This window comes from Aquarana catesbeiana, linkage group LG03, assembly GCF_042186555.1.
Source record: "Aquarana catesbeiana isolate 2022-GZ linkage group LG03, ASM4218655v1, whole genome shotgun sequence".
NCBI classification, from domain to species: domain Eukaryota; kingdom Metazoa; phylum Chordata; class Amphibia; order Anura; family Ranidae; genus Aquarana; species Aquarana catesbeiana.
In genome coordinates, this window is record NC_133326.1 from 168,792,728 (window position 1) to 168,819,533 (window position 26,806).

A 26,806-nucleotide genomic window follows, 5' to 3' on the forward strand; every position below is an offset into this window, starting at 1 on the left:
TTCTTCATCACACTTTCCATATACAAGAAAGTGTATCTGTGGCATGTTATTTTACCCCCAAAACTAATTTAATTGACAATAATTTGAGCCTAATTTAAAGGCTGTAAATATTTAGTACTCTGTGGAATCGGCCACTTAGTAGAGCAAACATTGATTTTAAGCATTTAAGGACTTTTGGTGTTCAAGGTACAACCCCAAAATATTTAAGTTCCTAGGGTGTAACTCTTTTTAAAACTATTGCTGAACAAGGTAGAATTTTTTTGTTACTACTTTTTTGCCAGTGGACTGCTGGGAAATAACATAGATTTTGTAAGGGCATGTTGTTAAAAGAAAGCTGTATATATTTTGGCATCATAAGGAAATGCAAAGTTTTTGCTGAATTAGTACGCCCATTGAAAAATGTAAACTTTTCCCTTGTCTGTCAGAGGTGTAAGCGGACACCGAAAATGCCAGTTTAAATTACTCAGTTAATTGGCAAATATTGTGTGGTTGATGAATGTAGTCTTCTCATAAAATGAACCATATTGTTTCTAAGGTTTCTTGAAAGCACAAATAAAACAGAACAGTCAAGCTCCACTGCAAGTGCTGGGCAGGCAATATTTCAGTCTCCAAAGCAAGCTGCAGAGTTCCCCAAAGCCCAGAAGATGTCTGCCCCCAAGTTGGGTCGTGGTGTTACCGAGGGTGAAGATGTTCTCTTCTTTGATGTGTCTCCACCTTCCTGCAAATTAAAGGCGTCTGCAGAAGCGAAAAAGGTATAGTAATAGTTCATAGTAAATATACAAATTCTTAGCGATTTTATATTCATGTTAAAAAAAAGTGGTTAGCGTTTTCCCTAAACCTGCTACACTGCTGACTTCCTTCCTTCCTTCCTTCCTTCCTTCCTTCCTTCCTTCCTTCCTTTTTTTTTTTTTTTTTTTTGTCATCTTCATGGCAGCTCCCGGTGCTGCATCACAGGAGTGGAGGCCTGGAGTCTTTTGGCACAATTAGTTGGGCACAGTGCACTCTCTCCTCTCCTTGATGTATTGGCAGCTAGGGCACAGTGCACCAGTACCATCATCGGGGACTGGCTAACCCATGGCTGCAATCTTAGACCGGGAGAGGAGCACATACGTTTCTGTGCTGGTGGGAGCTCGCTGCACACCACTTCTAGGGTTACTGAGCTATACATGGGCAGTAATCATTTTATTTTTTTTTACCCCATGGTATGGGTAGAACATCTGTTTTGGGACCATTGCCCCTCACCCAGCTGTGGACTGCTTTCACGTCTAGAGCCACGTATTGTCAGCAGGTCATGTCTCAGCGATTAAAAGTGGGGGAGAAGGTTCCCAAATTCTATCAGGCAGGAAGGAACCTAGTCATAGCTCCCCTGGCAATGGGTCCCTGGGGGGGGGGGGTCAGTTACTTCCAGATGGCTCTGATTCTCAAAATTACTCTGGTTTTTGCATTACAAAGGGGCATCTTTCGGTTCCTGTGTCAAGTGAGGATGTTGCACATCGTTCCTCTGAGGAGTCTACTCTTCAAGAAGCCCAGTGTTCTCTCAAACCTTAAAGGGCATTTGTTGGTTTCCTTGCAGAGGTAGTTCGAACTAAATTTCAACAACTGATTTTTGCCGCTTCCAGAAATGCCTTCTCAAAAAGTTACCAGACTGGTGTCCTGTCTTCTGCCTTGGCACCCCTAATCTGTTCTGCTCGCCCTTGCTCAACAGTTCCTTTTAAAGAGCAAGTTCATCAAAAAATGAAGCATGCCAGCTGTCGTTCTTGTGGTTTCATATCTGAGCAGGACCTTGATGGTTTCTGTGGAGGAAGTACTGGTCTTCAATTGTTCTTCGGATAAGCGCCTCTAATGCCGCGTACACATGAGCGGATTTCTCGTCGGAAAAAGATATGACGGCTTTTCCAACGGGATTCCGCTCAAGTTTGCCTTGCATACACACGGTCACGCAAAAGTTCGCTGAAATTACAACCGTCAAGAACGCGGTGACGTACAACACTATGTCGAGCCGAGAAAATGAAGTTCAATGCTTCTGAACATGCGTCAAATTGTTTCTGACCATGCGTAGGGATTTTGCGCGTCAGAATTGCCACAGACAATCGCATTTTCGGATAGGAACTTTTCCCGACCGAAAAATTAAGAACATGCTCTCAATCTTTTGCGGGCCGAAATTCCGATCGTGTGTATGCGGCATAAGACTGATTTAAGCCTCCCTTTGCCTAAAAAAGGGAGTTGTGCAATCGACCGTTGCAGCCGTGGGTGTGTCAGGCTCTTAAGGTTTGGGCTTCTGGGATGGTGAGCGAAAAGGATTCTGACCAAAGGGCTATATTGAATCTGCTAGGTGCCTGGAGTGTTTACCTTGAGCACTCAATTTCTTAGTAAAAGCCTTGAAGGGTTCCATGCAACAGCTTCCTCGCCTGGGCCCTTTGTCTGTACATATGGTCAGAATCCTTCAGTTGAAGTGTTGGTCAATCAGAACTGCCTCGTGAAAAATTTGTAGAACGTCTACCATTTCCAGGGAACATTTGTCGCCTGGGTCTGAAAAGTGCCCGTGGGTAAGAGTATTTTTTTACTGCTGAAAAATGCAAAGTCCACTACAGCTGAAAAAGGCAAAGTTGGGAGTACAGAAACCTGTCGCTCCATCCCACTTCCAAAAAGCCTACCTTTTGTCCTTTGCAGGATTCCTGCTCAAAGCCGAAACCCAGTTGCGCTAGAAGTCTTGGCCAATGAGGGATTTGCAGTGTAGTATCTTGGGGTTACAAATTGGAATTCCTAAGCTTTCCTTTTAACTTTAATGCTCTCGGATGTTTCACTGAATCCACAAAAAAAGCAATCTCTTTTCAGGCTCTCGATTGATTGCACAGAAAGTGATCGCTCTAGTCCCAGAGGGAGAAAGGTTTCAGTGTTTTTTTTCAAATTTTTTCACAGTAACGAATTTGCAACGGATACCCAGTTCTGGATCTGGAGAGACTCAACAGGATCATTCATATGCAAAAAGTCTGAGGTAACCAGACAGATTCCATTCAGGAGTCTTCCGGTGAAAGTCCAGTCGGACAATGCCCCCAATCAATCACCAGGACAGAATTAGAAGTCGCACTGTTCAGGCAGATTTTCCCACCAGACATGGCTGAATCGGGGGGGGGGGGGGGGGGCGCGGTCTTTTCACCCACAGGTGTTTGAGGCATTTTGTTAGCAATGTGGTTGCTGGATGTGGATCTTTATTGCTCCGGTTCAAGATTGCTTTGCTTGCGTCTATCTAACAAGGTTACTTTGTGGTATAAGCAAGGAAGCTGAGACCTCTGCAGTGTGTAAATGTGCTTTTACTATACAAAAATGCTGTACATACAAAACTATTACAATATTAGAAATACAATACAAGACTGACAGATATCTATAACAAGCAAAATGCCTAGCAAATAAACAGCCTATGGTCTGTAACAGTAGAAATACACTTAAGTTACTTAGCTCCAGTTACTGTGTTCATGATCTCCGTTGCTCCTGGAGAACAGGCACCTTCTTGTTAGCTGATTACAGATTTGAGCGTCCTTCTGTGTTAATCCAAGTTGAGTGGCCTCCACTATCCGTCTCTACTAGTCCTATTATTTGGGCTTTTGTTTACCATTATCACAAACTTGTTTTCCATAACAACCGACTAACGGTCATTCTTTCAGTTTACTGTAGCTATAGAGACAATAGCCTATTCAAACTGTCAATTGAATACAACAATGGTATCTACGATCCCATTGTATCCAACAGCATTTGTTTGAGAAATATCTACTCAAACCAAAACCTGACAGTAATCTGATTTCTATGACCAACTACTATTGTAATATTGTCCCCATGTAATGTTATGTCTGAGTAATATAAAAAAATCATTTTAACAAACGCAACACATTCTGCCCTTGATTTTTTATTTTTTTTTTTCCCTTTCTGACTCCATACGGAAAATCACTTCATTACTAAGAAAACTTTTTCTAAACATTTAATTTTCCTTAAATGCAACCCCTCCCATATTTCTCTCATTGAGAAGGTGTTTCAGTCTTTTGGCTAAAAGTTTGTTAGAAAGTCCATTCTAAAGTTCTTTAGAAACAAGTCCAGGCTTGTGATACATCAAAGGCCTTGCTCTCCACAGCTCTTGTGGTCTTCCATCATTCTGTCCATCATGTAACCACTTTTCTCTAGTCTTCCTATGGATCTAACCGGAGACAGCCTGTGGAGTGGAAAACAAAGCGGATTATCTGTTCCTTCTAATAATACATACAGTAGATCCCGGCCCTTCAGCTACAACCTTTCCTCTAAATGGCTTCTTGCCAGGATATCTGACCAATACTTTGCCACCTGCCTGTATCCACTTCTGACCCTCCCAAAGAACATCAATAGGGAGGAGAGCAAATATACTGATATTTCCCAGAAGATCACTGCTGTTTATTATGGAAAGGTTTGATGTTATGTAGCCTCACTTTTCGCTCTTGCTGAGAAGTATCCACTAAACAGTCGGAGTCCCAGCCACTGTCTTGAAGCTCATCTGCCAATGCAAATATAACTTCAAACCTTCCTGCCAGATTCCCTCTCATTCCTAGATAGGCTTCAGCTTCAGATATGTCACTCTTGGTTTTGTATGTCATGGGAAGCAGTAACCTGGTATCTGTTAAGCCCTGTTCTTTCTGGAACCTTACATAAACACTAAACTCTGCACTCCAGCTGTGGAATCTGTGCACCAGCCCCTACCATCCTCCCATATGGTGTGCTATTGGCCTAGAACAGTGATGGCGAACCTTGGCACCCCAGATGTTTTGGAACTACATTTCCCATGATGCTCAACTACACTGCAGAGTGCGTGAGCATCATGGGAAATGTAGTTCCAAAACATCTGGGGTGCCAAGGTTCGCCATCACTGGCCTAGAATTTAACAATATGACTGCCTGTGTGAGGACCCGGTCCCACCCCCTTAGTGTATGTGTGGGGTGTAAGTTTGCGTATCTATCTGGTCCTTCAATAGCCCGTTGTATCTTTCAATCAAACCAGCTGCTTATGGATGGTATGGAATGTGTCACAACCAGTACACTCCAGAATCCTTGGCCCACTGTTGTACTGTTGATCCGGTTAAGTGTGAGCCGCTATCACTTTGGACCTGTTTGGGACAACCATAAGCAACGACAAGTTTCTGGAGCAGTTGAAGCGTTGCGGCTTGATCTGCACATTTGCAAGGATGAACAAGCATAAGTCCTGAATATATAAGTGTCCACCGCAGTGCAACAATATCTCAGTCCATTGTTTCTCCGGGGCAGGGGACCAATGAAGCCAATCTGCCATATCTCTGCAAGCCTCACCTCTCTTAATCGACCCGGTGGAGTACTTTTGCAATGGCCATTGTTGCACTTCTCCACACACTGTACAGTTCCCTATTACAGTCTTTATGTCCATGGATATAGGCAATCCTCTCTGCTGTGCCCATTCATATGTTGCTTTCTGCCCCAAATGTCCAGATTGCTTGTGGGCCCAGTTGGCCAAGTTCATCAAGAAAGGATCAATTGGCACAACTGCCTTCACTTTGGCGATTTCATCTGCAACTCTGTTATAGTTTTCAAAGTCTGCGACTAGGGGCACATGTGCATCAACATGCCCCACTTTTATGGTGCAGGAGTGAGCTTCCTTCCAGATGTAGTCCCAGACTTCCTTGCCTCCCCACACCACCTTTCAATGAATCATCAATTCATTGGACTTCCACGTGGGCATCCAAGTTGTCAGTCCTTTAAAAACCACCCAGCTGTCAGTGGATCCTCCTGAAGAGTCATCACTACAGCTTTCAACTCTGCATACTGACTGCACCCTCCAATTCCAGTCTCCTGCAGGCCTGTGTCTGTACTTGGGTTGTAGGCTGCTGCTGTCCATTTACGCCCAGACAAGGCAACTATGGCTGATCCATCGGTGAACCACGCTGACTCCTTTATGTCTTCTGACAGAGACTCAAAGGGTGGAGCCTCTTGAATGGGGGATGACTGCAGCACTGGAATTTCTTCTGGCTGGGTGCTGATAAAAGTAACAAGCCCTGCCAACTGCTTTGAAATGTCTCTAACATCCCCAGCAGCAATACACCCTCTTTCATGAAGGTACTACTTCCATGTCATCAATGTCTGGTTCTGGGCTACAGCTGACCTAGTGGTCAGTCCAATATCCCTCTCCCATCCTGCTATTGGCAATGCAGTATGTATGGTGACTGTGTCCTTTCCTGAAATGGTCTCTACATGTTGAAGTGCTGTGTAGGCCCCACACAGGTACTTCTCTAGGGGCGTGTATCTCTTCTGTGCCCCTGTCAGTTGTTTGGACCAAAATCCAATTGGTATTGCTCTCAGTCCTCTCTTTTCATTTGGCTGCCACAGACTCCAAGATATGGTACTATTCTGCTCCACTACATCCAGCTGAAATGGTACTCCTTGTCTCACCGGTCCTAATCCCTGATGCTGCAAAATAGCTTCTTTAGCAGCCAGGAATGTGGTCCGCTGCTCTGAACCCCATGACAACTCAGTCTTTTTTTTCTGGTGACATATATATACATATATACATATATACACACACCCATACACCTCAGAATCCGTCCAAGATGTGGGATGAACGATCTCCAGAACCCCTGAACTTCTGTGCCTCCTCTTTGATAGTAGGGGGCGACAGCTCCTGGATAGTTTGCACAACTGTCTCTGAAATTTTCCTCTGCGGCCCAGTCCACATTATTCCCAGGAATTTAACTTCTGTGACAGGTCCTTGGACCTTGTCTTTGTCGATAGCCCACCCTCTGTTCTCCATGTGCTGTATCAGCAGATGCAGTGCTTCAGTTACATCTTCTTTTGTTCCAGAGATCACAATGTCATCAATGTAGTTAAATACAGCAACTTTCAAACACGGGGTACTTAAATCTCGGGCAATCAGTTCATGACAAATCGTTGGAGAATGAACATAGTCTTAAGGAAGCACAGTGAAAGTGTATTGGCGGCCGTCCCACACCATAGCAAAATGGTCTTGACACTCTGGGTCTATCAAAATCGAAAAGAAAGCATTAGCCAGGTCTATCGCAGCATAATAGTCTCCTGCCTCTTTAGCAATTTTCTCAACAAATGAGATCATATCTGGTGCAGCTGAATTCAATGGAGGTGCCACTTTGTTTAGACCTCTGTAGTCCACAGTCATTCTATATGTCATATCAGGTTTCTTTACTGGGAACACCAGAGACAAGAAAGGACTTGCAGCAGGTCTAAAGATCCCTACTCTCAACAGTTCTTGAATAGTCTCCCCAATTTTTTGTGGCCTCCAGGAAGTCTGTACTGCTTGAGACAGACTGGCTTCTCTGATGGAGGAATGTAGACCGGGGTCCATTTCACATGACCTCTTAACACAGCCTTCACCGCCCTAACCAGATACGCTTTATCAGGATACCCGAATGTGAATGTACCCTTTTCAGTCTGAATTGACTGACCTTGAAGTACATCCATCCCAAGAATATTTTCGGGTAACTGATACCAAAACATTTGTCATAAATCCTGATCCCTTTCCAATAGCCAACTTCATCCGTATCCTAACTGCTGGTGTGGTTTGCCCTCCCAAAGCTTCTACATAAATCAATTCTCCTTTGTGATGGGAAGGATTTCCTTGCAAAAGTGTAAATTCAGCTCCAGTATCCATTAAATCCATTACATGTGTAGGAGATGACTTCCCCACCATACAATGACAGGTGCATATGGGCGTCGGTCTCCTGCTGTCACTGCCCTCACTGCTATTACAGGAGACTCCTCTTCCCTTCATAAAGGAACCAATCCCCTTTGCTGATTCTCTTTAACTCCTCCCCAGGATAAAGGGATTTGGGTTCATGTTCAGTTTTGGGAATTGGTTTGAGGCTAAGAGGAGGGGTCTGTTCTGTTTCCTCTAAGTCTAGGCTGATGTTATCTTCATTAGGAGTAGTGTTTCTAACCCTGTCAGTTTTCCCTACTAAATGTTTCCACCTCTTCAGCATTTCTGCAGTAGAAATCCCATCTATCTCATCTTAAAAGGCAGGTACTCCTGCCTTTTAATAGGTCCACCCACATTTTTTTTTTCTAGAAATAACTAGCCTTGGTTTCTCTTCACCTCCTGTCTTCTCTCTCACATTCTTTCTTTGTTCTTTTCTGCTTTTATTCTTCCTGTCTGGCCTTGACCTTATCTACTGCCCCGACAGGTTTTGTTTTAGGCTCCTAGCTCCCCCCAACTGGCTTAAGAGGGCAGTGGCTTCATGAATGTTGCTGTTTTAATCCCAGGCCTCCCAGCAAGGACAATAAAAGGAACCCTGAGATTAAATGGTGCAGACTTCATCAGCTTGGAGCGCAGAGCAGATGTAAAGGGTTCCATATCTGAGCCCATCCATTCTGCAAATGTATTTAATCCAGTTATACAACCCATCTCGCGTAACCTGGAAATACCCTCTCCTATTCTCCAGGAGTAAGTATATTCCAGGTCACTAGGACTAGCGTATACTCGGACTATTCCATCCCTCACGAGGTCTGACAGTGAAAAATTCACACTAAACTCTCGGGCTTTTCACATTACTTGATGCAATTGTGGATCATGGGCTAACACTCCATAGCCACTGCTTCCTTACCTGACAAAACGACACTGTCAGCCCCTTCATCCCACAAGCGTAAGAGCCAACTCAATAGGGGCTCCCCAGACCTTTTGTTTGTATTGTTTTGCCAGCTCATGAAGTTCAGTTTGTGTAAACTCCTGTACTTCTTCAAATTCAACATCACTGGGGTTGCGATAATGCCCATCTGTCATATCCTCTCTATCGTGTTGCCGTTTCCTATGCTTAGTAATGAGAGGTCTGGCATACTTTTTCTTTCCCTCTTCATCATCTGAAATATCAAATTCTATCTGCTCATCCTCACTATCATTTGAGAGCACATCCTCACAATCCCAGTTTTGGGATGTGATAATGGCACGTACCCTGGCTTTACTAACCGTTTTACGGCCCTTCCTTTTACTTAAGGCATTAATTGATTTGGTCATGAGGGCTGCACACTGCTTTTACAAATCATCAGCCTAACTAGCAGTTGAACGTACACACTCTGAAGCAACTGCTAACTGGTCTTTTAATACTTTAACTTCTGCCTCTGCCTTCTCCCTTCTATGTGATTTGGTATAAATAGCATGAAGGAAGTACCAACTCACTGTGGACACTGTCCTCTTCTCTTTTTTTACTTAAATCCAACCCCTTAAAGCTAAAATCTACAAAATGATCTGAGATTTTATCACCCCAAGTCATATTCAAGGGAGAAGCATACTTCACAAATTCTTTAGCAAGAGGCCCCCACTCATTGTCTCTGGCCCAGATAGGTAAGCTGCACACTTTCTTCTGGCCACTAGAACCCTCTGCAGCCTTGCTTTTTCCTAAACAGCTTACGCAGTATTTTACCTAGCACAGGCTACACAACACACCACAGAAAAACAGGTCTGCTTCAGTTGAACTATAGCACAGATCGCGGAATGAGTCCCCAAATTGTTTTGCTTGTGTCTATCTAGCAAGGTTACTTTGTGGTATAAGCAAGGAAGCTGAGGCCTCTGCAGTGTGTAAATGTGCTTTTACTATACAAAAATGCTGTAAAAAAAAAAAAAAAACTATTACAATATTAAGAATACAATACAAGACTGACAGATATCTATAACAAGCAAAATGCCTAGCAAATAAACAGCCTATGGTCTGTAACAATAGAAATACACTTAAAGGTTACTTGGCTCCAGTCACTGTGTTCATGATCTCCGTTGCTCCTGGAGAACAGGCACCTTCTTGTTCGATTATAGTGATTATAGATTGGAGTGTCCTTCGGTGTGAATCCATGTTGAGTGGGCTCCACTCTGTCTCTACTGCTCCTTTTAGTTGGGCTTTTGGTTACCATGGTTACAAACTTGTTTTCCATAACAACCGACTAACAGTCATTCTTTCAGTTTGAGAGACCCTCTTACCTGCTTATTGTAGCTATAGAGACAATAGCTTATTCAAACTGTCAATTGAATACAACAATGGTATCTACGTTCCCATTGTATCCAACAGCATTTGTTTGAGAAATATTTACTCAAGCCAAAACCTGACAGTAATCTGATTTCTATGACCAACTACTATTGTAATTGTCCCCATGTAATGTTATGTCTGGTTAATATAAAAAAAAATCATGTTTTAACAAACGCAACACAAAGATGGAACTGGACATGTTTGTTTACACTACCAGGGACCCTTGCGATGGATGCCCTGATGACTTTGTATGACCGGTACTTTATGCCTTCCTACTGCTACAACTTCTGCCTCAACTGTTGCGCAGAATACAGTTGGGATGGGCGGGAGTATTCCTGTGATTTTGGTAGCAAGATATTTGTGTTGCCTTCTGTCCTAAGCCTTAGACTCTGGGGGACAACAAAACTTTTCATACTTTTGGATGTGGTTCCTGTGGTGAGTGTTTTACCTATAGTTGACAACATCGATTCGAAAATCTGCCTTATATATTCAGTGCTTTGGGACATCCCCGCCATAATGGATATAAAGATGTGTGATTAGAGGTGCACGATTCTGGCTAAAATGAGAATCGCAATTTTTTTGCTTAGAAGATCACGATTAACATCATCTTTCACATTAAAACAAAAAAAAATTGGGATAACTTTACTGTTTCGTTTTTTTTTTTTAAACTATTTTTTCCCCAAAAAATTGCGTTTGAAAGACTGCTGGGCAAATACAGTGTGACATAAAATATTGCAGCAATTGCCATTTTATTCTCTAGGGTCTCTGCTAAAATATATATAATGTTTGGGGGTTCCAAGTAATTTTCTAGCAAAAAATATTGATTTTAACTTAAAGATGTCTCAGAAAAAGATTTAGACTTTTAAGTGGTTAAACTTCCTGCATTTACAGGTTGTTAAAAACTTGGTAGACTGCCCGATTTTTTTTTTTTTTTTTTTTTTTCTCTTTACACATAAGTTTATCCCTTTGATCTAAAAAGGAAGCGTTAGTTACAATGTTTCATGTTAAAAACTTGGCAGACTGCCCGGATGTTTTCTTTTGACACCTGAGTGAGCAGATAAGTCTCTCCACTTGTTATATGAAAGCAAACTCTGCAATAGAGATCGTAAGGGGGGGTTGAATCGAGATCACAATTTTTTAACGAATAATTGTGCAGCTCTACCTGTGATGTACTCCCAGAAAAGGATTCTACAGGTAAACAAAGAATCCTTTCTCCCCCTTTTTTTTTTTTTTTTTTTAATTTTTTGTTTTTTTGTGTGTAAATTGGCTTGTATAACAGTGTAAACTTGCTGTCCCCTTAAAATAACTCAACACACAGCCATTAATGTCTAAACTGGCAATAAAAGTGAGTACACCCCTAAGTGAAAATGTCCAATTTGGGTCTGTTCTGAGTGGAACCTGTCCTGTTAAACCGCTGTATAGCCATTAAGTGGTTTAGACATTAATGGCTGTGTGTTGAGTTTTTTTGAGGGGACAGCAAATTTACACTGTTATACAAGCTGTACACTCACTACTTTACAATGTAGCAAAGTGTCATTTCTTCAGTGTTCTCACATGAAAAGTTATAATAAAATATTTACAAAAATGTGAGGGGTGTACTAACTTTTGAGAGATGCTGTACATCCTTGCTTTTTGTTGGTTTACCACTGAGGGACTGAGCGCTGACTTCATCTACGTGGAGTGTTGTAGGCACATGCTTTGTGCTCTTTCCACCATTCAGTGTTGAAGCATCATCCCACTGCTGCTCCTAAATGCATGGAACATATGAATTATCCTTGGTTGCTCTCTGCTGCCTGCCTACAGTGTCCTGGTAACCTTAAGCCATTTGAACATCTCCTTCCAGCAGCTGTAGCCTGAGTATTCAAGGGCCTAGCCTTTTGTTGCTGAGCTGCAGTCCTGTACCAGGTGCCTCCAACTTACCATCCACTTAACTGCTTCAGTGCTGCCTGCAATGCACTGCTGAAGGTCCCTAAACTGACAGAATGGAATTTTACTCTCTCTGAGTCTGCCATCTGAGTGTTGCCCCTCCTTTCTGTCCCAGGAGGAATTCATTGTAGTCATGCTTAACATGGGCCAAATTGCAACTTGTTTTGCTGACTCTGTAGAGACCATAAGCATAAATACAAGCATTCTGCTGCAGAGTCTGTCTGCCCCCCAGTGATCTTGACAGGCTCAGTGTCTTTAGACTGTATAGGACGCAAAATCCCTTAAAGTTCCTTATGGACAGTGTTGCAGCTGAAGAGTCCCAGGCCTCTGCTCCCAGACCCAGACACGGTCTTAACTCCAATAAAAGCATATTGCACCACCTTGAAATGCATGTATCAGCCTGCAGCTGTACAAGCACTGTTCCCAGCCAAAGTCCCTTTAGTGGCCTTAAGACTACCAAAAACTTTCTGATGCTTTAAAGGAACCCTAACAAACTGTTCACCTACCCCAAACGACTGGGAGTTCTATAAGTAGGGCTGTATTAAAGATGGACCACTCCTTTGTGGATCTGGTAAAATCCTGCATTAACCACTGCAGAATATAAATGGAAACCTGCGCTAAAAAGTAAAAGACTGATAATAAACTGGACAGCAGCTGCAACAAAAAATACACTAATATCTGTCATTTTTGTTTATTACACAGATATTAGTGTTTTTTTTATTAACCACTGCAGACCTGGAAGGTTTCACCCCCTTCCTGACCAGAGCACTTTTTACAATTCGGCACTGCGTCGCTTTAACTGGTAATTGCGGTCATCCAATGCTGTATCCAAACGAAATTTGCGTCCTTTTTTTCCCCACAAATAGAGCTTTCATATGGTTCTATTTGATCACCTCTGCAGTTTTTATTACGCTATACACAAAAAAAGACCAACAACTTTGAAAAAACTATTTTTTTATTTATTTCTTCATCAGTTTTGGCCAATATATATTCTACATATTTTTTTGTTAAAAAAACTAGCAATAAGCGTAATATTGGTATAGCATCTACAAACTATGGGAAAGATTTATAGAATTTTTTTTTTTTTTTTTTTACTAGTAATGGCAGTGATCTGCAATTTTTAGCGTTATTGCGGCAGGCAGATCGGACACTTTTGACACATTTTTGGGACCATTGACATTTTATACAGCGATCAGTGCTATAAAAATGCACCGATTACTGTGTAAATGACACTGGTAGGGAAGGGGTTAACACTAGGGGCCGATCAAGGTCTTAAATGTGTGTTCTAACTGTATGGGGACAGGACTGAATAGGAGAGGAGACATTTCGCTGTTCCTTCTTACTAGGAACAAATGACATGTCTACTCTCCTCTGACAGCACAGGGATTTGTGTGTTAACACACACAAACCCCCATGCTGGTGATCGGGCACACGCGCCCGCCCGCCCTCTGGCGGTTTTTAAAGGAACCTTGTACCTGTACGGGGTTTCACGCAGCAGTGCCATTGTGCTGCATTTTATGTTTGCGAGCCGGTCGGGAAGCGGTTAACAAGGTATTGATGATCCTCTTGGAGGATACATTTGTGTTTAACCGCTTCAGCCTAGGAAAATTTTACCCCCTTCCTGACCAGAGCACTTTTTACAATTTGGCACTGCGTCGCTTTAACTGACATTTGCGCAGTTGTGCAATACTGTACCCAAACACATTTTTTTTTCCCCACAAATAGAGCTTTCTTTTGGTGGTATTTGATCACCTCTGCGTTTTTTTTTTTTTTTTGTTTTTTTTGTTTGTTTTTTTTGTTTTGTTTTGGCTTTTTTTGCGCTATAAACAAAAAAGGAACAATTTTTTGAAAAACTTTTTTTTACTTTTTGCTATAATAAAAAAAAAAAAAAAAAAATGTATTCATCAGTTTAGGCCAATATGTATGTATTCTACATATTTTTGGTAAAAAAAAAATCGCAGTAAGCGTATATTGATTATTTTATGCAAAAGTTATAGGATCTACAAAATGGGGGATAGATTTATAGACTTTTTATTATTTATTTTTTACTAGTAATGGCGGCGATCTGCGATTTTTGGGATGATTTTTTTAGGAGTGACGGGGGAGGAGACGTATCGTTGTTCCTTCTTAGTAGGAGCAACGATATGTCTCCTCTCCCCTGACAGAACAGGACACACACCCCTTGCTGGCGCTCGTGCACGCAATGGTGGGTAGCCAGTGACTGGGCGCCTGCCGGCCACGCGCATCGAGATCCCCCGCTTGCAGCAGGAGCGCGCGCCCTCTAGCGTTTTTTAAAGGGTATGACGTACCCATAAGGGGTTTCGCCCAGTGGTGCCATTTTGCCGCATTATATAATCATGAGCCAGTTGGTTAAGTATACCATCTCTAAGTGACTGGAGATCAATTCTAAAATATTCTGTGTTCTGTACTGTTTTAAAAACCTTTCTTGGCCGTCATGCTGGTTTGTCAAACTATAGTCAACTGAACAAAAGCCATGTACAGGTGTCCAACCTCCTTCCAAGCTGATCCCTTGCTACTGTGTGGACTGTTTGTTAGACATGTTGTTTATTATATTTTGTCTGTTTTTAAAGATAGAAACAAATGTGCTTTAAACACCCCTGAAGGAGTTTCCTGAAACACGTTGGGTGTGGTCCATGCGACTTGCCGTGGTGACCCTATCACGTTCGTCCCTGGACCTCTCTAGAGTTTTGTTCTTCTGTTTTTTGCCATATCTATGTAATTCAGATGTCTATAGCCACCTATTGCTTCAAATTTTTATTGTTTCTATTTCAATAAACTTTGTTTACTCCTTTACATACTCTGTGTACTACTACTTGGGCCATTTAAAGTCCCGTAAGGGGGAGTTCCTTCTCCACTCTACTTTTTGGGATGTAGGCCCAGCCCATCGGTCAACCATACCACCCCTCTCCTCTTTGTGCCTTTTAGTAAAAGTGTTGGCCTGCGGTCAGGCATATAAAAAAAGAATCTGTGCGCATTCCCTGCAAAGCTACCATGAACACCCTTATTAAGGATGTCACTGGAGGTAAGAATATTCATCTGCCCCAGCAATAGAAGCTTCACGCTCACACCAGGAAGGTTCACCCCTCCTTGGAGACCAAGAAGAGTTCCTTTCATTGCTCCCAGATCTTAACCGTCATAGCCAAACACAAACCTAATAACCTCCAGCTAAGGGAGCAGTCGGCACAGGTTCTGACTGGACACCGTAGCTGGAACCGCCCAGACCTTGAAAAAGTTAGGCTGGGTTCTGAACTTTCAGAATTGGCGCTGGAAACAACTTATCACTTGGAATATCTGGGTCTTGTCCTACATACAGCTTAAGACTTGGGTTTTCCTTCCTAAAGAAAAACTTCAAGCGCTCCGGTCCAAAACTCGGACTCCAATCCCAAGAGTCACCCAACTCTTCGTTTCTGCTTGAGTCACAAGGCTGCAGGTAGTCTCCTTTGTCCATATCCATTCCATACCCCTTCGACAAAATATTCTGCCTTTTGTGGATACGTCAGTCCAAACCTTGGACTTGACCTTATTGCCTGGAGGTAAACACTAGATTGTTCCTGGCCTGGTGGCTCAAATACTTCTATGGTTTGGAGTACTAAGAGAGTCGAATTCTGTCCTGGATACAACTTCACATTTCAGCCTTGTTTCCTGTTTACATCTTGGGTGTGAACCCGGGGGAATAGCCTCCTCACCTATTGATGTTCCAAGGCATGTGCCATAGTTTGGGGATGCTTGGTGTGGATTTCCTGACTTCAAAAACAACCTGGGTAGATATTTCTGCAGCTACATGGATCTTCTGGAAGAAACTGGATGCGCTGGTGGCTCCACGGGATCAGTACAGCCTTATCTATAATTTTTCTCCTCCTAAATCCCCTTCCTTGTCTGTTCCGGCAGGTTTGAAGTGGACAACATCCAGGTTATTCTTGTAGCATTAAGTTGGCCCAGGTAGATGTGGTACTCTCACTTGATCACACTTGTTCTGTGCTCTTCTACATAGTCTGGATCTTTTGTTCAAGCACCAGTTTACCATCCTGCTTTATGGTCACTAGCTTTTTTTTTTTTTTTATAATTGTATTTTTATTGGTTTTCAAAAATTAAGTACAAAGTTGTAACAAACGAGCATTACATTATCAATGTATGTGCATTATACAGCAATCATAATAGAAAAAAGGAAAACAAAGTATAAAATAACAAATATAGGTAACAAACAGTGTTCACAGTAACAAAACACATAAATATAGTAGATCGATTCCCTATGGTGTGTATAATAAGCGTAATATTTGAGGGAGTCTGGACCCTTGAGATCAGTTCAGGCCATATACACAGGTAGTATAGGGTTGAATTAAGATTAGGGTGAACCTGGCGACATGGGGGTCCCGTACTCCGAAAGATCCCACGGTTCCCATATTTCAGTAAATTTGGAGACCCAATCGTGTACCGAGGCTGTCAAAAACTCCATTGTCCGAATCTCAGCCACCAAATGTAGTAATCTGGACCGTGGAGGAGGGGTATTGGATAACCAGAATAACGGGATAAGTCTTCTGGCGGCTAGTAATATGTAGGATATTAATTTGTTTGTCTTTTTAGATATCCCTGAGGGAGGTAAGCCCAATAGATAGGTCAAAGGATCCACCGGAAGGGACACCCCAGTCACCTTTTGTATAAGAAAATGTACATCACACCAAAAGGGTTGAATCAAGGAGAACTGCCAAAAAATGTGGAACAGTGAGCCTATATCAGTTCCACATCACCAACAATGCTGTGAGACTGAAGGGTCATACTTATGAATTACATCAGGAGTTCTGTACCAGAACATGAGAATTTTAATGGTTGTCTCTCTCTGAGTGACACATTTGGAAGATCTAAATGTAGAGGACCAGATTCTATCCCACATCTGTATTGTAACAGGACGGCCCACTAGATGAGACCACCTGCGCATATAAAGATGCAATGTCTCTGTGATGGGAAACGACTCATGGAGGATACTATAGATACAGGAAATTAAATGTAATTGATGAGGGCCTTGGGCACACAGATATTCAAAAGTAGTAGGTTTATCTAGAGTTAGGGATGGTGATTTAGAATGAAAGAAATGTCTAATTTGCATATAGAAGTGGAAAAGATGTGGTGGAAGGTCAAATTTCTCACTTAAAGTGTTAAAGGTATGTAGTTTCCTTGTTATGGGATGGACAAGGTTCCTGAGTTGAAAGAGGTGAACATTCACCCATGTGAAAATCCTGGACATACTATCCGGAATGAGAGGGTTAAATAATACGTTTATAAGAGGGGAGCAGGGAGACATAAGGGAAAAGCGTTTAAGGCAGTTACGCCATATATTTAGAGTCAGTATCATTGGTCCAGTACACTGACGTTTATATATAGGATCTAGAACAGGGGGAGCGCCCCAAACCAAGGATCCCGGGTGGACCGGGTACAGTACCCCCTTTTCAATAGCAGACCATTGGTTTGGTGCATGTAAGGAAGACCAAGAGGTAATAGCCCTCAGATGTGTAGCATAATAATATTTAGTGATGTCAGGAGCTCCTAAACCTCCTCTGGATCTAATGGCAAACAACACTGAGCTTGCTATACTGTGCGCTCCGCCATTCCATATAAACTTCAGGAAAGTTCTGTGAAGTGCTTTTAATTGTGTGGCAGGTACAGCTACTGGGAGGGTTTCAAAATAATAAAGTAATCTAGGCAGTATAGACATTTTAAAAAAATTAATTCTGCCTAAGATAGATAGGGGGTATTTGGTCCAGTTCGACAGAGATTTATTAATATCTAGTATCAGGGGAGGGAAGTTGGTATCATATAGGGAGGTATAAGAAGGGGTAAGTAATACACCTAAGTATTTAAGAGAGGTATTACACCATTTATAGGGGAAAGATTCTTTGAGTTGAGATATTAATGGCGATGGAATGTGTATAGGAAGGGCTTCAGTTTTAGAGGTGTTGATTTTGTACCCGGAAATAGCACTAAAAGAGTTCAATACTTTATGTAGTGAGGGAAGGGATATTAGCGGGTTAGTGATTGTGAGCAAAATGTCGTCTGCAAATAACGATAATTTATATTCCCCCTGTCTCATCACCACCCCACTGACATCCGGGTGAACTCGAATATACTCAGCCAGGGGTTCTAGGCACAGAATAAAAAGCAATGGCGAAAGGGGGCAACCCTGTCGAGTTCCGTTTGTCATGGGAAAGCCAGGAGACAGGAAAGACGACATTTGTACTTGCGCAGAGACATTGGAATATAAGGCTTCTAAGGCTGTTAAAAAAGGGCCAACAAAACCATATATCTTTAAGGTGGCGAACATATAGGGCCAACTTAGCCTGTCAAAAGCTTTTTGTGCGTCTAAACTTAGGATCAATGCCGGTCGGGAGGTTCTGTCCAGGAGATCTATCAGATCTATTGTACACCGGGTGTTATCTCCCGCATGTCTCCCAAGGACGAAACCTACCTGATCCCTGTGTATCAGTTTGGGGATGAATACAGAAAGTCTGGTAGCAAGAATTTTAGTAAAAATCTTGTAGTCTGAGTTTAAGAGGGCTATGGGCCTGTAGTTATCCGGGAGAGAGGGATCCTTTCCAGGTTTAGGAATAACCGATATAAAAGAATGGGAGAACTGTGAATGAGGGGGAGTACCCTTGAGAAAGGAGGCATATAAAGCTAACATGTGAGGAGATAAAATATCAATAAAAGATTTATAGTATGAGTAAGGCAAGCCGTCTGGGCCAAGTTCTTCAGCTGTAACTGCTACATTTAAGCTTTCTAAATCCGTTGTAGATAGTTTCGGTAGCTTTATATTGGAAAAAAAGGACTCGAAATTTTCCTGGGTAAATTCAAATTGATTCTCCGGATTCAGGCAATTATACAGTTTATTGTAAAAGTTGCCAAAAATTTTGGACATCTCACGAGGACAATGAGTTCTAGATCCGTCTGGTCGTATAAGAAAATCGGGCAAGGAGTTAAACGGACGAGGGCATAACTTATTGACTAGCATTCTGTGAGGTTTATTGGAGAATTCGTAAACTTTTTGCTTCGTCCACAACATGGATCTAGCTGTTTTGTCAAGTTTTGTTGATCTAATTTGTTCTCTGAGTTGAATGACTTTGCGTAGTTTCAGCACTGTGGGACCACCCATAAGTCTCCGCTCAGCAGTTACCAGAGCAGACATTAGGGACTGTAATAGGTTATTTCTATCCCTCTTCAGTCGAGAACCCTCAGCAATACATGTACCTCGGAAAACGGCCTTGTGTGCCTCCCACAGTGTAGAAACCTGAGACACCGATCCAGTGTTGAGTAAAAAATACTCTCTCAAGCTATTTGCTAGAGTAGAGCGGGAAACTTCAGACTGCAAGAGATGATCATTGAAACGCCAATGACAGGATTTGGTGTAGGTCTGAGATAACATTAAATCTAGCATAATGGGTGCGTGGTCTGACCATGTAATGGGAGAAATATCTGAATCAACTAAATTAGGGAATAAGTGGGGCTGAAATAAAGAAATGATCTAGACTGGAATACATATTATGAGATGATGAGTAAAACGTAAATTGTTTAGCAGAAGGGTGTTTTATCCTCCATGAGTCAAAGTCTATGTGACCTAATACATTTACGGAAGGCATTAGCCTGAGACAGTACTCTTTTAGATGAGGTAGGACTAAAAAGTGTTTGTCTCTAGTGGGTGACATGACCAGATTGAAGTCCCCACCAACTATCATAAAAGGTTGTGAGCAATATTGGGGAGTATCAAAGAGTTTGTTGAGGAAATCAATCTGGCCCGTGTTCGGGGCGTACAAATTAAACAGTGTAAAAGAGGTAGACATGTATTCACACTCTAGAACAAGAAATCTCCCGTGAGGGTCTGCATGAGACCTCCAAACTTTAATAGGACATGTTTTTCTGATCAGAATTGCCACTCCTGCCCTGCCCATAGAGTCAGAGGCAAGGTAGGAGGTGGAAAAAAACCTTGAGGCAAATTTGAATGATCCTCTTGACCGAAAATGGGTCTCCTGGATCATCATCACATCTGCGCCTGAAGCCCTGAAATCTTTCAGGGCCATCCAGCGCTTACTAATGGAGCCCAGACCCTTTACATTGTAAGACATAATTTTTAAAGCCATGATTGTGGTCTATATAGGAATGCCAATATGAACACTGCTAACACTATAAACATTAGAGTATTTAAAGAAAGAAAATACATATGTTGCATTTTACGGGTATTAATAATAGTAAGCAACCTCCCATCTCTAACTATTGAGATACAAACCCCAAGGCAGATCTCTCTCAAAGTGAGGTAATAATGACCATGGGGTTTCAATCTGTGAAACACAGCAGTGGATATAATTAAAAAAATTAAAAAGGAAAAACAAAAAATTAAAATAAAAAACAAAAAAGCAAAAAAGAGTTCAAAACTCTGTGTACCTGAGAAACAACAATCTCTCAGGAAGCCCTGGATGTAGACCAGGGCCTGGTAGGGACGTGAACGGACTCTCATCTGGCGACTCTGTCTGAGGGGATGAGATGGGTCCGCTGCTCACCTTGTGCATTTGGTTGCTAATAGAACAAAGTAGGACAATAGTCATTAGAGGAGTAAGAAGAAAACAAAAACCTGTAAGTCCTTAAAGAGAAAGCAAGGTTAACAAATAAAACAGGTACGTTGAACACTTAAAATTTCAAAACCTTTAGTGAGTGCATCTCATGGGATGAGAAAGGATCTTCCCCCGAAAATAAACTGGGCAGATTCAGAAGAAAACTGGTAGGACCAGTACAGCAACATCGTTTCGTCGGGAAAGAAAAAAAAAAGAAAATTCCAGAGGAAACGGAAATGCAACAAAATTTGAGAAAATAGAACCAAAAAAGGAAATTCCAGAAAAGTTCAAGGGGGTTGTTTAGAGGATCGCAGACGTTGAGGAGTGGAAAAATGCTTCTTAGATTTACCCCGGACAGGGGCCCAGATGCGAGTAGGAGTAGTCGGAGGTAGACGAGCTTGTGTGGCCGGAGGGATCATGTCCTCTTCCGGGAGGGGGGGGAGCCCCAAATTTTTCAGGAAGGCTTCTGCTTCTTGCAATTCACGTAGCGAGTATTGGGTGCCCTCTTTGGATACAGTTAAACGGAAAGGGAATCCCCAGTAATACGGAATCTTGAGTTGTTGCAGATGTGAGGTCAGGGGACGTAAGTTCCTACGTTTAGCGAGGGTGATGGGAGAGAGGTCGCTAAAGATTTGCAATTTAGCACCTTTGAACATTATTTGGGATTTATTGCGAGTCGCCATAGTTAGTGCCTCCTTGGCCTAGCTCCAGCCGGAGGTTTTGGACCCAGAGATCGATGGGCCCTATCCAGGCGCCAATCTATATCTACCACCGAGGGAGCTAGAGAGTTGAAAAGGCTCAGAAGGTAGGCTCGGAGCTCAGAATCACCCACCGTCTCGGGTATCCCTCTGAATCCAAGGTTTTGTCTTCTTTCTCTATTTTCCAAGTCCTCCTGTTGTATTTGTAGTTGAGATACAGAAAGGTGTAAAGTATGGTTTTCCTCCTCAATTGCTTGTACGTAATTTATAATTTCGTCGAATTTGTTCTCTAGAGTGTCTGTGCGGTCACCAATTTGGGTTATTTCCCCCCTCAATTCGGCAGCTAGTTTGCTTACCTCGGCCGAGACATTGGACGTAATCTGTTGAAGTAAAAGTTGTAGCTTGGAATCCAGGATGTCAGGGGTAAGAGTCGCATTTGAGGATGACAAAGTGGGTGCAGGTATCTGCGAGTTGATTAGAGAGGGGTTTGTAGCATCTTCCGAGACTAAAGAGGGATCCAGCAGGGCAAAAGGATTTACGGAAGGATTAGAGGAGGTAGGTTGTGATCTGGTAACAAAACGTTCCATGTTTGGTTCTTCTCGTGGTGCAATCAGTGATTTGTAGTATTGTTGCTGTTGGCCGACTTTGCCCATGAGGTATGCAGAGGATTTAGTGGTCAAACTTGTAGGCTTACCTCCGACACTGTGTATAGCTATTGTTGTTGTACGGAGGTCTCGGTGAGCAGGCTAGGACCCTGAGTTTATTTAAGCTGCATCCTTTTCATATGTAGTAGCAAGCTTCATCTGGATCCTCAGATCCCCCTGTTTGCACCTCCCCTCCTCCCCACCATTAAACTGGGAGAGAGGAGACAATATCCACAGTCCCCAGCACTCTGTGTGAGCCTGTGCAGCCTAAGGGGTGAGATGAGTGACACTGGGAGTAGATTGGAGTCCCAATATGGCTGCCGGCTTCCAGGGGTAGGCCGAAGCTGCGGACTAGCCTAAGGGACGGCCGCCGGAAAGGTGTACACGGCCGCCCCCGGTCTCCAGAACCCCCCCGGGGATATGGGAATAGAGGGTCAGGTAGGCCTTTGTCTCCTGGGGACTCGGTTGTGGGAGATATTGCGGGATGTCTTACTCACAGTGTCCCGGGAGAGCGTCCGTAATCCGGGCCGCGTCTAGTTGGTAGGCCGCAATTTGCTCAAGTCGGCCGCCGGACGGAACCCCGCGGTCCCTCTGTGTTTGCAATGTAATCCGCCTGTCTCGCAGAGACTTTGTGATCCCCTAGGCCATGCGATCCATCCGTCCACCTCTCAATCCGCACGGCCAGAGGTACAGAGCAGAGAGCCTGCCTGTAGGCCCCAAGATGGCGGCGGAGGGTCACGGTGGCAAAGGGGAATCCTTATTTATGGAGAGGATCTGGCTGACAGGAGGCAGAAATATACTCCCAGAACCGATTAGCAATGGTCTGGGAACAAAACGTGCAGTTTGTGGCTGTGATGGGATGAGCAAAGACAAAGGATGGCTCCAGATTATTGCGGGCTGTGAGGAGCTTAGCTCACACACGTCTCTCCAGCTGCACGTCCGGACATGCCCCCCCTGGTCACTAGCTTTAATGGCATGGCTGTTGAAGCCCTGTGTTCTGTGAGACCTACAATGTTGCAAGCTGGGAAGTCTACTTCCCTTAAGGTCTACCATCATACATGGATGGCCTACTTTGCTTGTGCAAAACAAAGAACTTTCATTCCAGAAAAATGTGTAGGGTGGATCCAGGAGGGCCTGGATCAGCAATCTTGCCTGGCGTTTAAACAAGAGTCAAATTTCAGTGGTTGAAATCCTCTTCCAACGATCATTAGCAGGGTCTCTCACATGTGACTCAATGGAATCTGAAATATTCTTTCCCCTGATAAACTACAAGAAATGGATTTTACAGCAAGTTCAAAATTCAAGTTTTTTTCTTTTTACAGATTGCTGCTCTCCGGAAACTACAAGCAAAAGGACAGATGCTCACAAAAGAGGATCCTAACGGTATCAAGAGAAAGCGTTTCAGCTCAATGGACATTGATCAAGTGGCCGAAAGGGCGGACAGAGATGCCACATCACCTGAAGGTAATCTGCCCTAAATGGCTGTTTTGCAGTTGCATTGAAGAGAAGTCGTCACACAGCACAATATCTTTTCCAGATAGGCTGTGACTTGTCGTGCGATTTGACCTGTCAAATCGCATGACAAATTGCTCCAATGTGAACGAGGACTTTATCTGAGATTGGGAGACTGGCTTTTCTGAATCCATTGCCTAGGGCTTACTATACTCAATGGAATTGTACCTGGACCCCACACTGGACATGCGGGGACGGCCCGTAATGTTGCCGGTGGGCACTGGCCCCTGTTTAATAGGACCCTGTGCAATGTTATATTGACCTGTGAACCAGTAGGGTGCTTTACAGGCATAGGGCATGTATCCCCAGCTGGTAGTTGAGTCCCTGAAGGTCCTTTGTGGCATAGCCTGCAGAGGTGGGTGAAGATTGGACCTCCCTGGGGGTTCTACATCACAAAATGGTGAGTGCCCTGTTGGTAGTTTAGTGGCGGCAATCATGGATACCACATGTGGCGGTGGGAGAGCAGCTCTCTGAGGTGCTGTAGAACTACATGCAACAGCAAGTATTTTTTAAGGGGCCACACAGCAGTTCTATGATATGATATGCCATGCTATATATCTTCGCTGCTACCTCTGGGATTGCACTGTCCCGCTTGCTGCTCTAGATGCCTGTAATGGCTTTCACTATCATCCTGGCTTACTTTTATCAATATTGCTTCACATACCTGTGCCACTATGATGCTTTCTCCCAGGGTATCCGTGAGCTATGCCATTTTAAAAAGCAATCTGCAACACCACGCATTGACATTTTGCTTCCAGCAGCACTAGTAGCTCTATCTACCACCTTTAAAGCAGACTTCAACCCTCCGATCCGTTACAACCAAGGAAGCTCTGTTTGTCTGCAGTTGCCATGCAACAATCCATTTATTGGCTTGACTGTTTGGATGAGAGCTAACATAAACATATTAGCCACTGTGACATTTATTATTTATGGCATGCCTCAATTTAACTGATTTGGAAAACCATCACATTTGAGGGTTTAGTTCCACTTCAATACTGGGCACTTATACACCTTCCTGTCCAGACCAATTTTCAGTGCTGTCATGCTACACTGTACCCAAACTAATTTTTTATCCTTTTGTTCCCACAAACAGAGCTTTCTTTTGGTGGTATTTGATCACCTCTGGGATTTTTATTTTCTGCTAAACAAATAAAAAAAAGACCGAAAATTTTGAAAAAAAAAATTTTTGTTTTTTTGTTTCTGTTACAAAACTTTGTAAATAAGTAAGTTTTCTCCTTCACTGATGGGCACCAATGAGGGGGCACTGATAGGCGGCAGGGATGGGCACTGATAGGCAGTACTGATGGATGCCAAACCATAATGCCTGCCAATAAGTGATGCCCATTGTGGGCACTCACTGGCATCCCTGGTGGTCTAGGGTGGCATACCTGGTGGCTTCCCTGTTGGTCCAATGTGGGCATACTGAGGGGGGGGGGGGGGGGCTGCACTGATAATCGATCAGCACAGAAACCCCCCCCGTCAGAGGAGCAGCCGATTGGCTCTCCTTCACTCGCGTCTGACAGACGCGAGTGAGGAAAAGCGGATCAACGACTCCCCCTGTTTACATCATGGTTGGACACTGCTGATCATGTGGTAAGTCTCCGTCAGAGACTCTTTACTTAGATGGGAGTTGCGGTGTGTCAGACTGACACAGAGCAACAACGATCGCCGCGATGCGCGCTCCCGGGGGCGTGCAGTGGCTTGTTATCCTGAAAGACATCATATGACATCCGGTTGGGATATTGAAACCACTTTGCCGCCGTCATTTTGCTATATGGCGGGTGGCAAGTGGTTAAGCAGTTAAGAGCTGTACAGTACAATTCTTTTTTTTATTATCTTTCTAAAACTGCACTATTGCTCCTTCTTATGGTTTCCACCTTCCCACATAACCATACACCTACCATATTTCTATGACCAATCACCAGTTTACAGAACTTCTGGGGAAGCTTCAGTGTCCCGGTCTGTGTGTTACTATTACAGCTGTGGGCTTGTTTTAAAACTCTCATTGCATGATATGTGGGACATGTTTGCAGTCAAAAGGGTGTAACATGAATGTAGGTTGAGTCTAGAGGTCGACCGATATGGGGTTTTCTCTGGCCGATGCCGATATTTAGAAATCGCGGTGGCCGATGGCCGATATGTGATGCCGATTTTTTGGGCCGATATATTTGGCCGATTTTTTTTTTTTTTTTTCCCTTCATCTCATAAAATCTAACAGTTAGACCCCTTTCACACTGGGTCATTTTTCAGGCGCTTTTGGGCTAAAAAGAGCGCCTGTAAAGTGCCTGTAAAACGGCTCCCCTGCAGTCTCAGTGCGATATCCTGAGTGCTGTCACACTGAGGCGATGCGCTGGCAGGATGTAAAAAAAAGTCCTGCGAGCAGCATCTTTGGAGCGGTGTATATCGCTCCTCCACCACTCCTGCCCATTGAAATGAATGCGCACCACTGCCAAAGCGCCTGCAAAGCGTTTTGGCAGCGGCGCTTCAGGGGCGCATTTAACCCCTTCCTCGGCCGCTAGCTGGGTTATAAGCGCCCCGCTAGCAGCCGAATAGCACCTCTAAAATGACGGTAAAGCGCCGCTAAAGCTAGCAGCGTTTTTACCATCATCTCCTGCCCGCTCCAGTGTGAAAGCAGCCTTAAGTAATAAGTGATACAGAAAATTTTTTACATTTAAACATTAAACAAAACAAACCTCCGATCAGTTCACTTGTATGTATAATTTAGAAAAAAAAAAAACTATCTTAAATATTAAATACACAAAAACAGGTAATCAAAACTTTTGGACGAAAAAAAAATGGGCTAACTTTACTTAGTTTTTTTTTTAATTCATTACTGTATTTTTTTTTTTTTTAAATTGCGTTTGAAAGACCGCTGCGCAAATACCGTGTGACATAAAATATTGCAACAACCGCTATTTTATTCCCTAGGGTCTCTGCTAAAAAAATATATATATATAATGTTTGGGGGTTCTAAGGGATTTTCTAGCAGAAAATACAGGATTTTTACTTGTAAGCAACAAATGTCAAAAAAGATTTAGTCTTTAAATGGTTAAACTGAGAGCTTCTACACCCGGAGTTCAGTCTATTGATAAAAAGAACTTGAAAAGATACAAATGTTTCTTCTTATCAGACTTGGCAGGCTGCCCAGAGGAATCCTCTCCACAGGCAACTTGCATTGACTTCAATTACAGAAGTCATTTGCAAGTCATGGCTGAAGTTACAATCGGCCTTTTTTATCAGCACAATCGGCCGATGCCGATTAAGTAAAAAACGCCAAATATCGGCCGATATATCGGCCGCCGGTATATCGGTCGACCTCTAGTTGAGTCACACAAATATTTTTGTTTAATTTCCCACAAATCTTAAGCTATTAAGATGGTATATTTATAGTTT

At 43.0% G+C, this 26,806-nt stretch overlaps 1 protein-coding gene across 2 annotated transcripts in view; it reads left to right on the forward strand.

Moving 5' to 3' along the window:
- Nucleotides 1-26,806, forward strand: part of MCM10 (minichromosome maintenance 10 replication initiation factor) — an 83,687-nt gene that overhangs the window by 39,505 nt on the left and 17,376 nt on the right. For both annotated transcript variants that reach the window (XM_073619506.1, XM_073619507.1), the window contains 2 exons: nucleotides 536-752; nucleotides 23,224-23,365. In XM_073619506.1, the coding sequence (XP_073475607.1) occupies nucleotides 536-752; nucleotides 23,224-23,365 (359 nt within the window). The remainder of the gene's footprint in view (nucleotides 1-535; nucleotides 753-23,223; nucleotides 23,366-26,806) is intronic.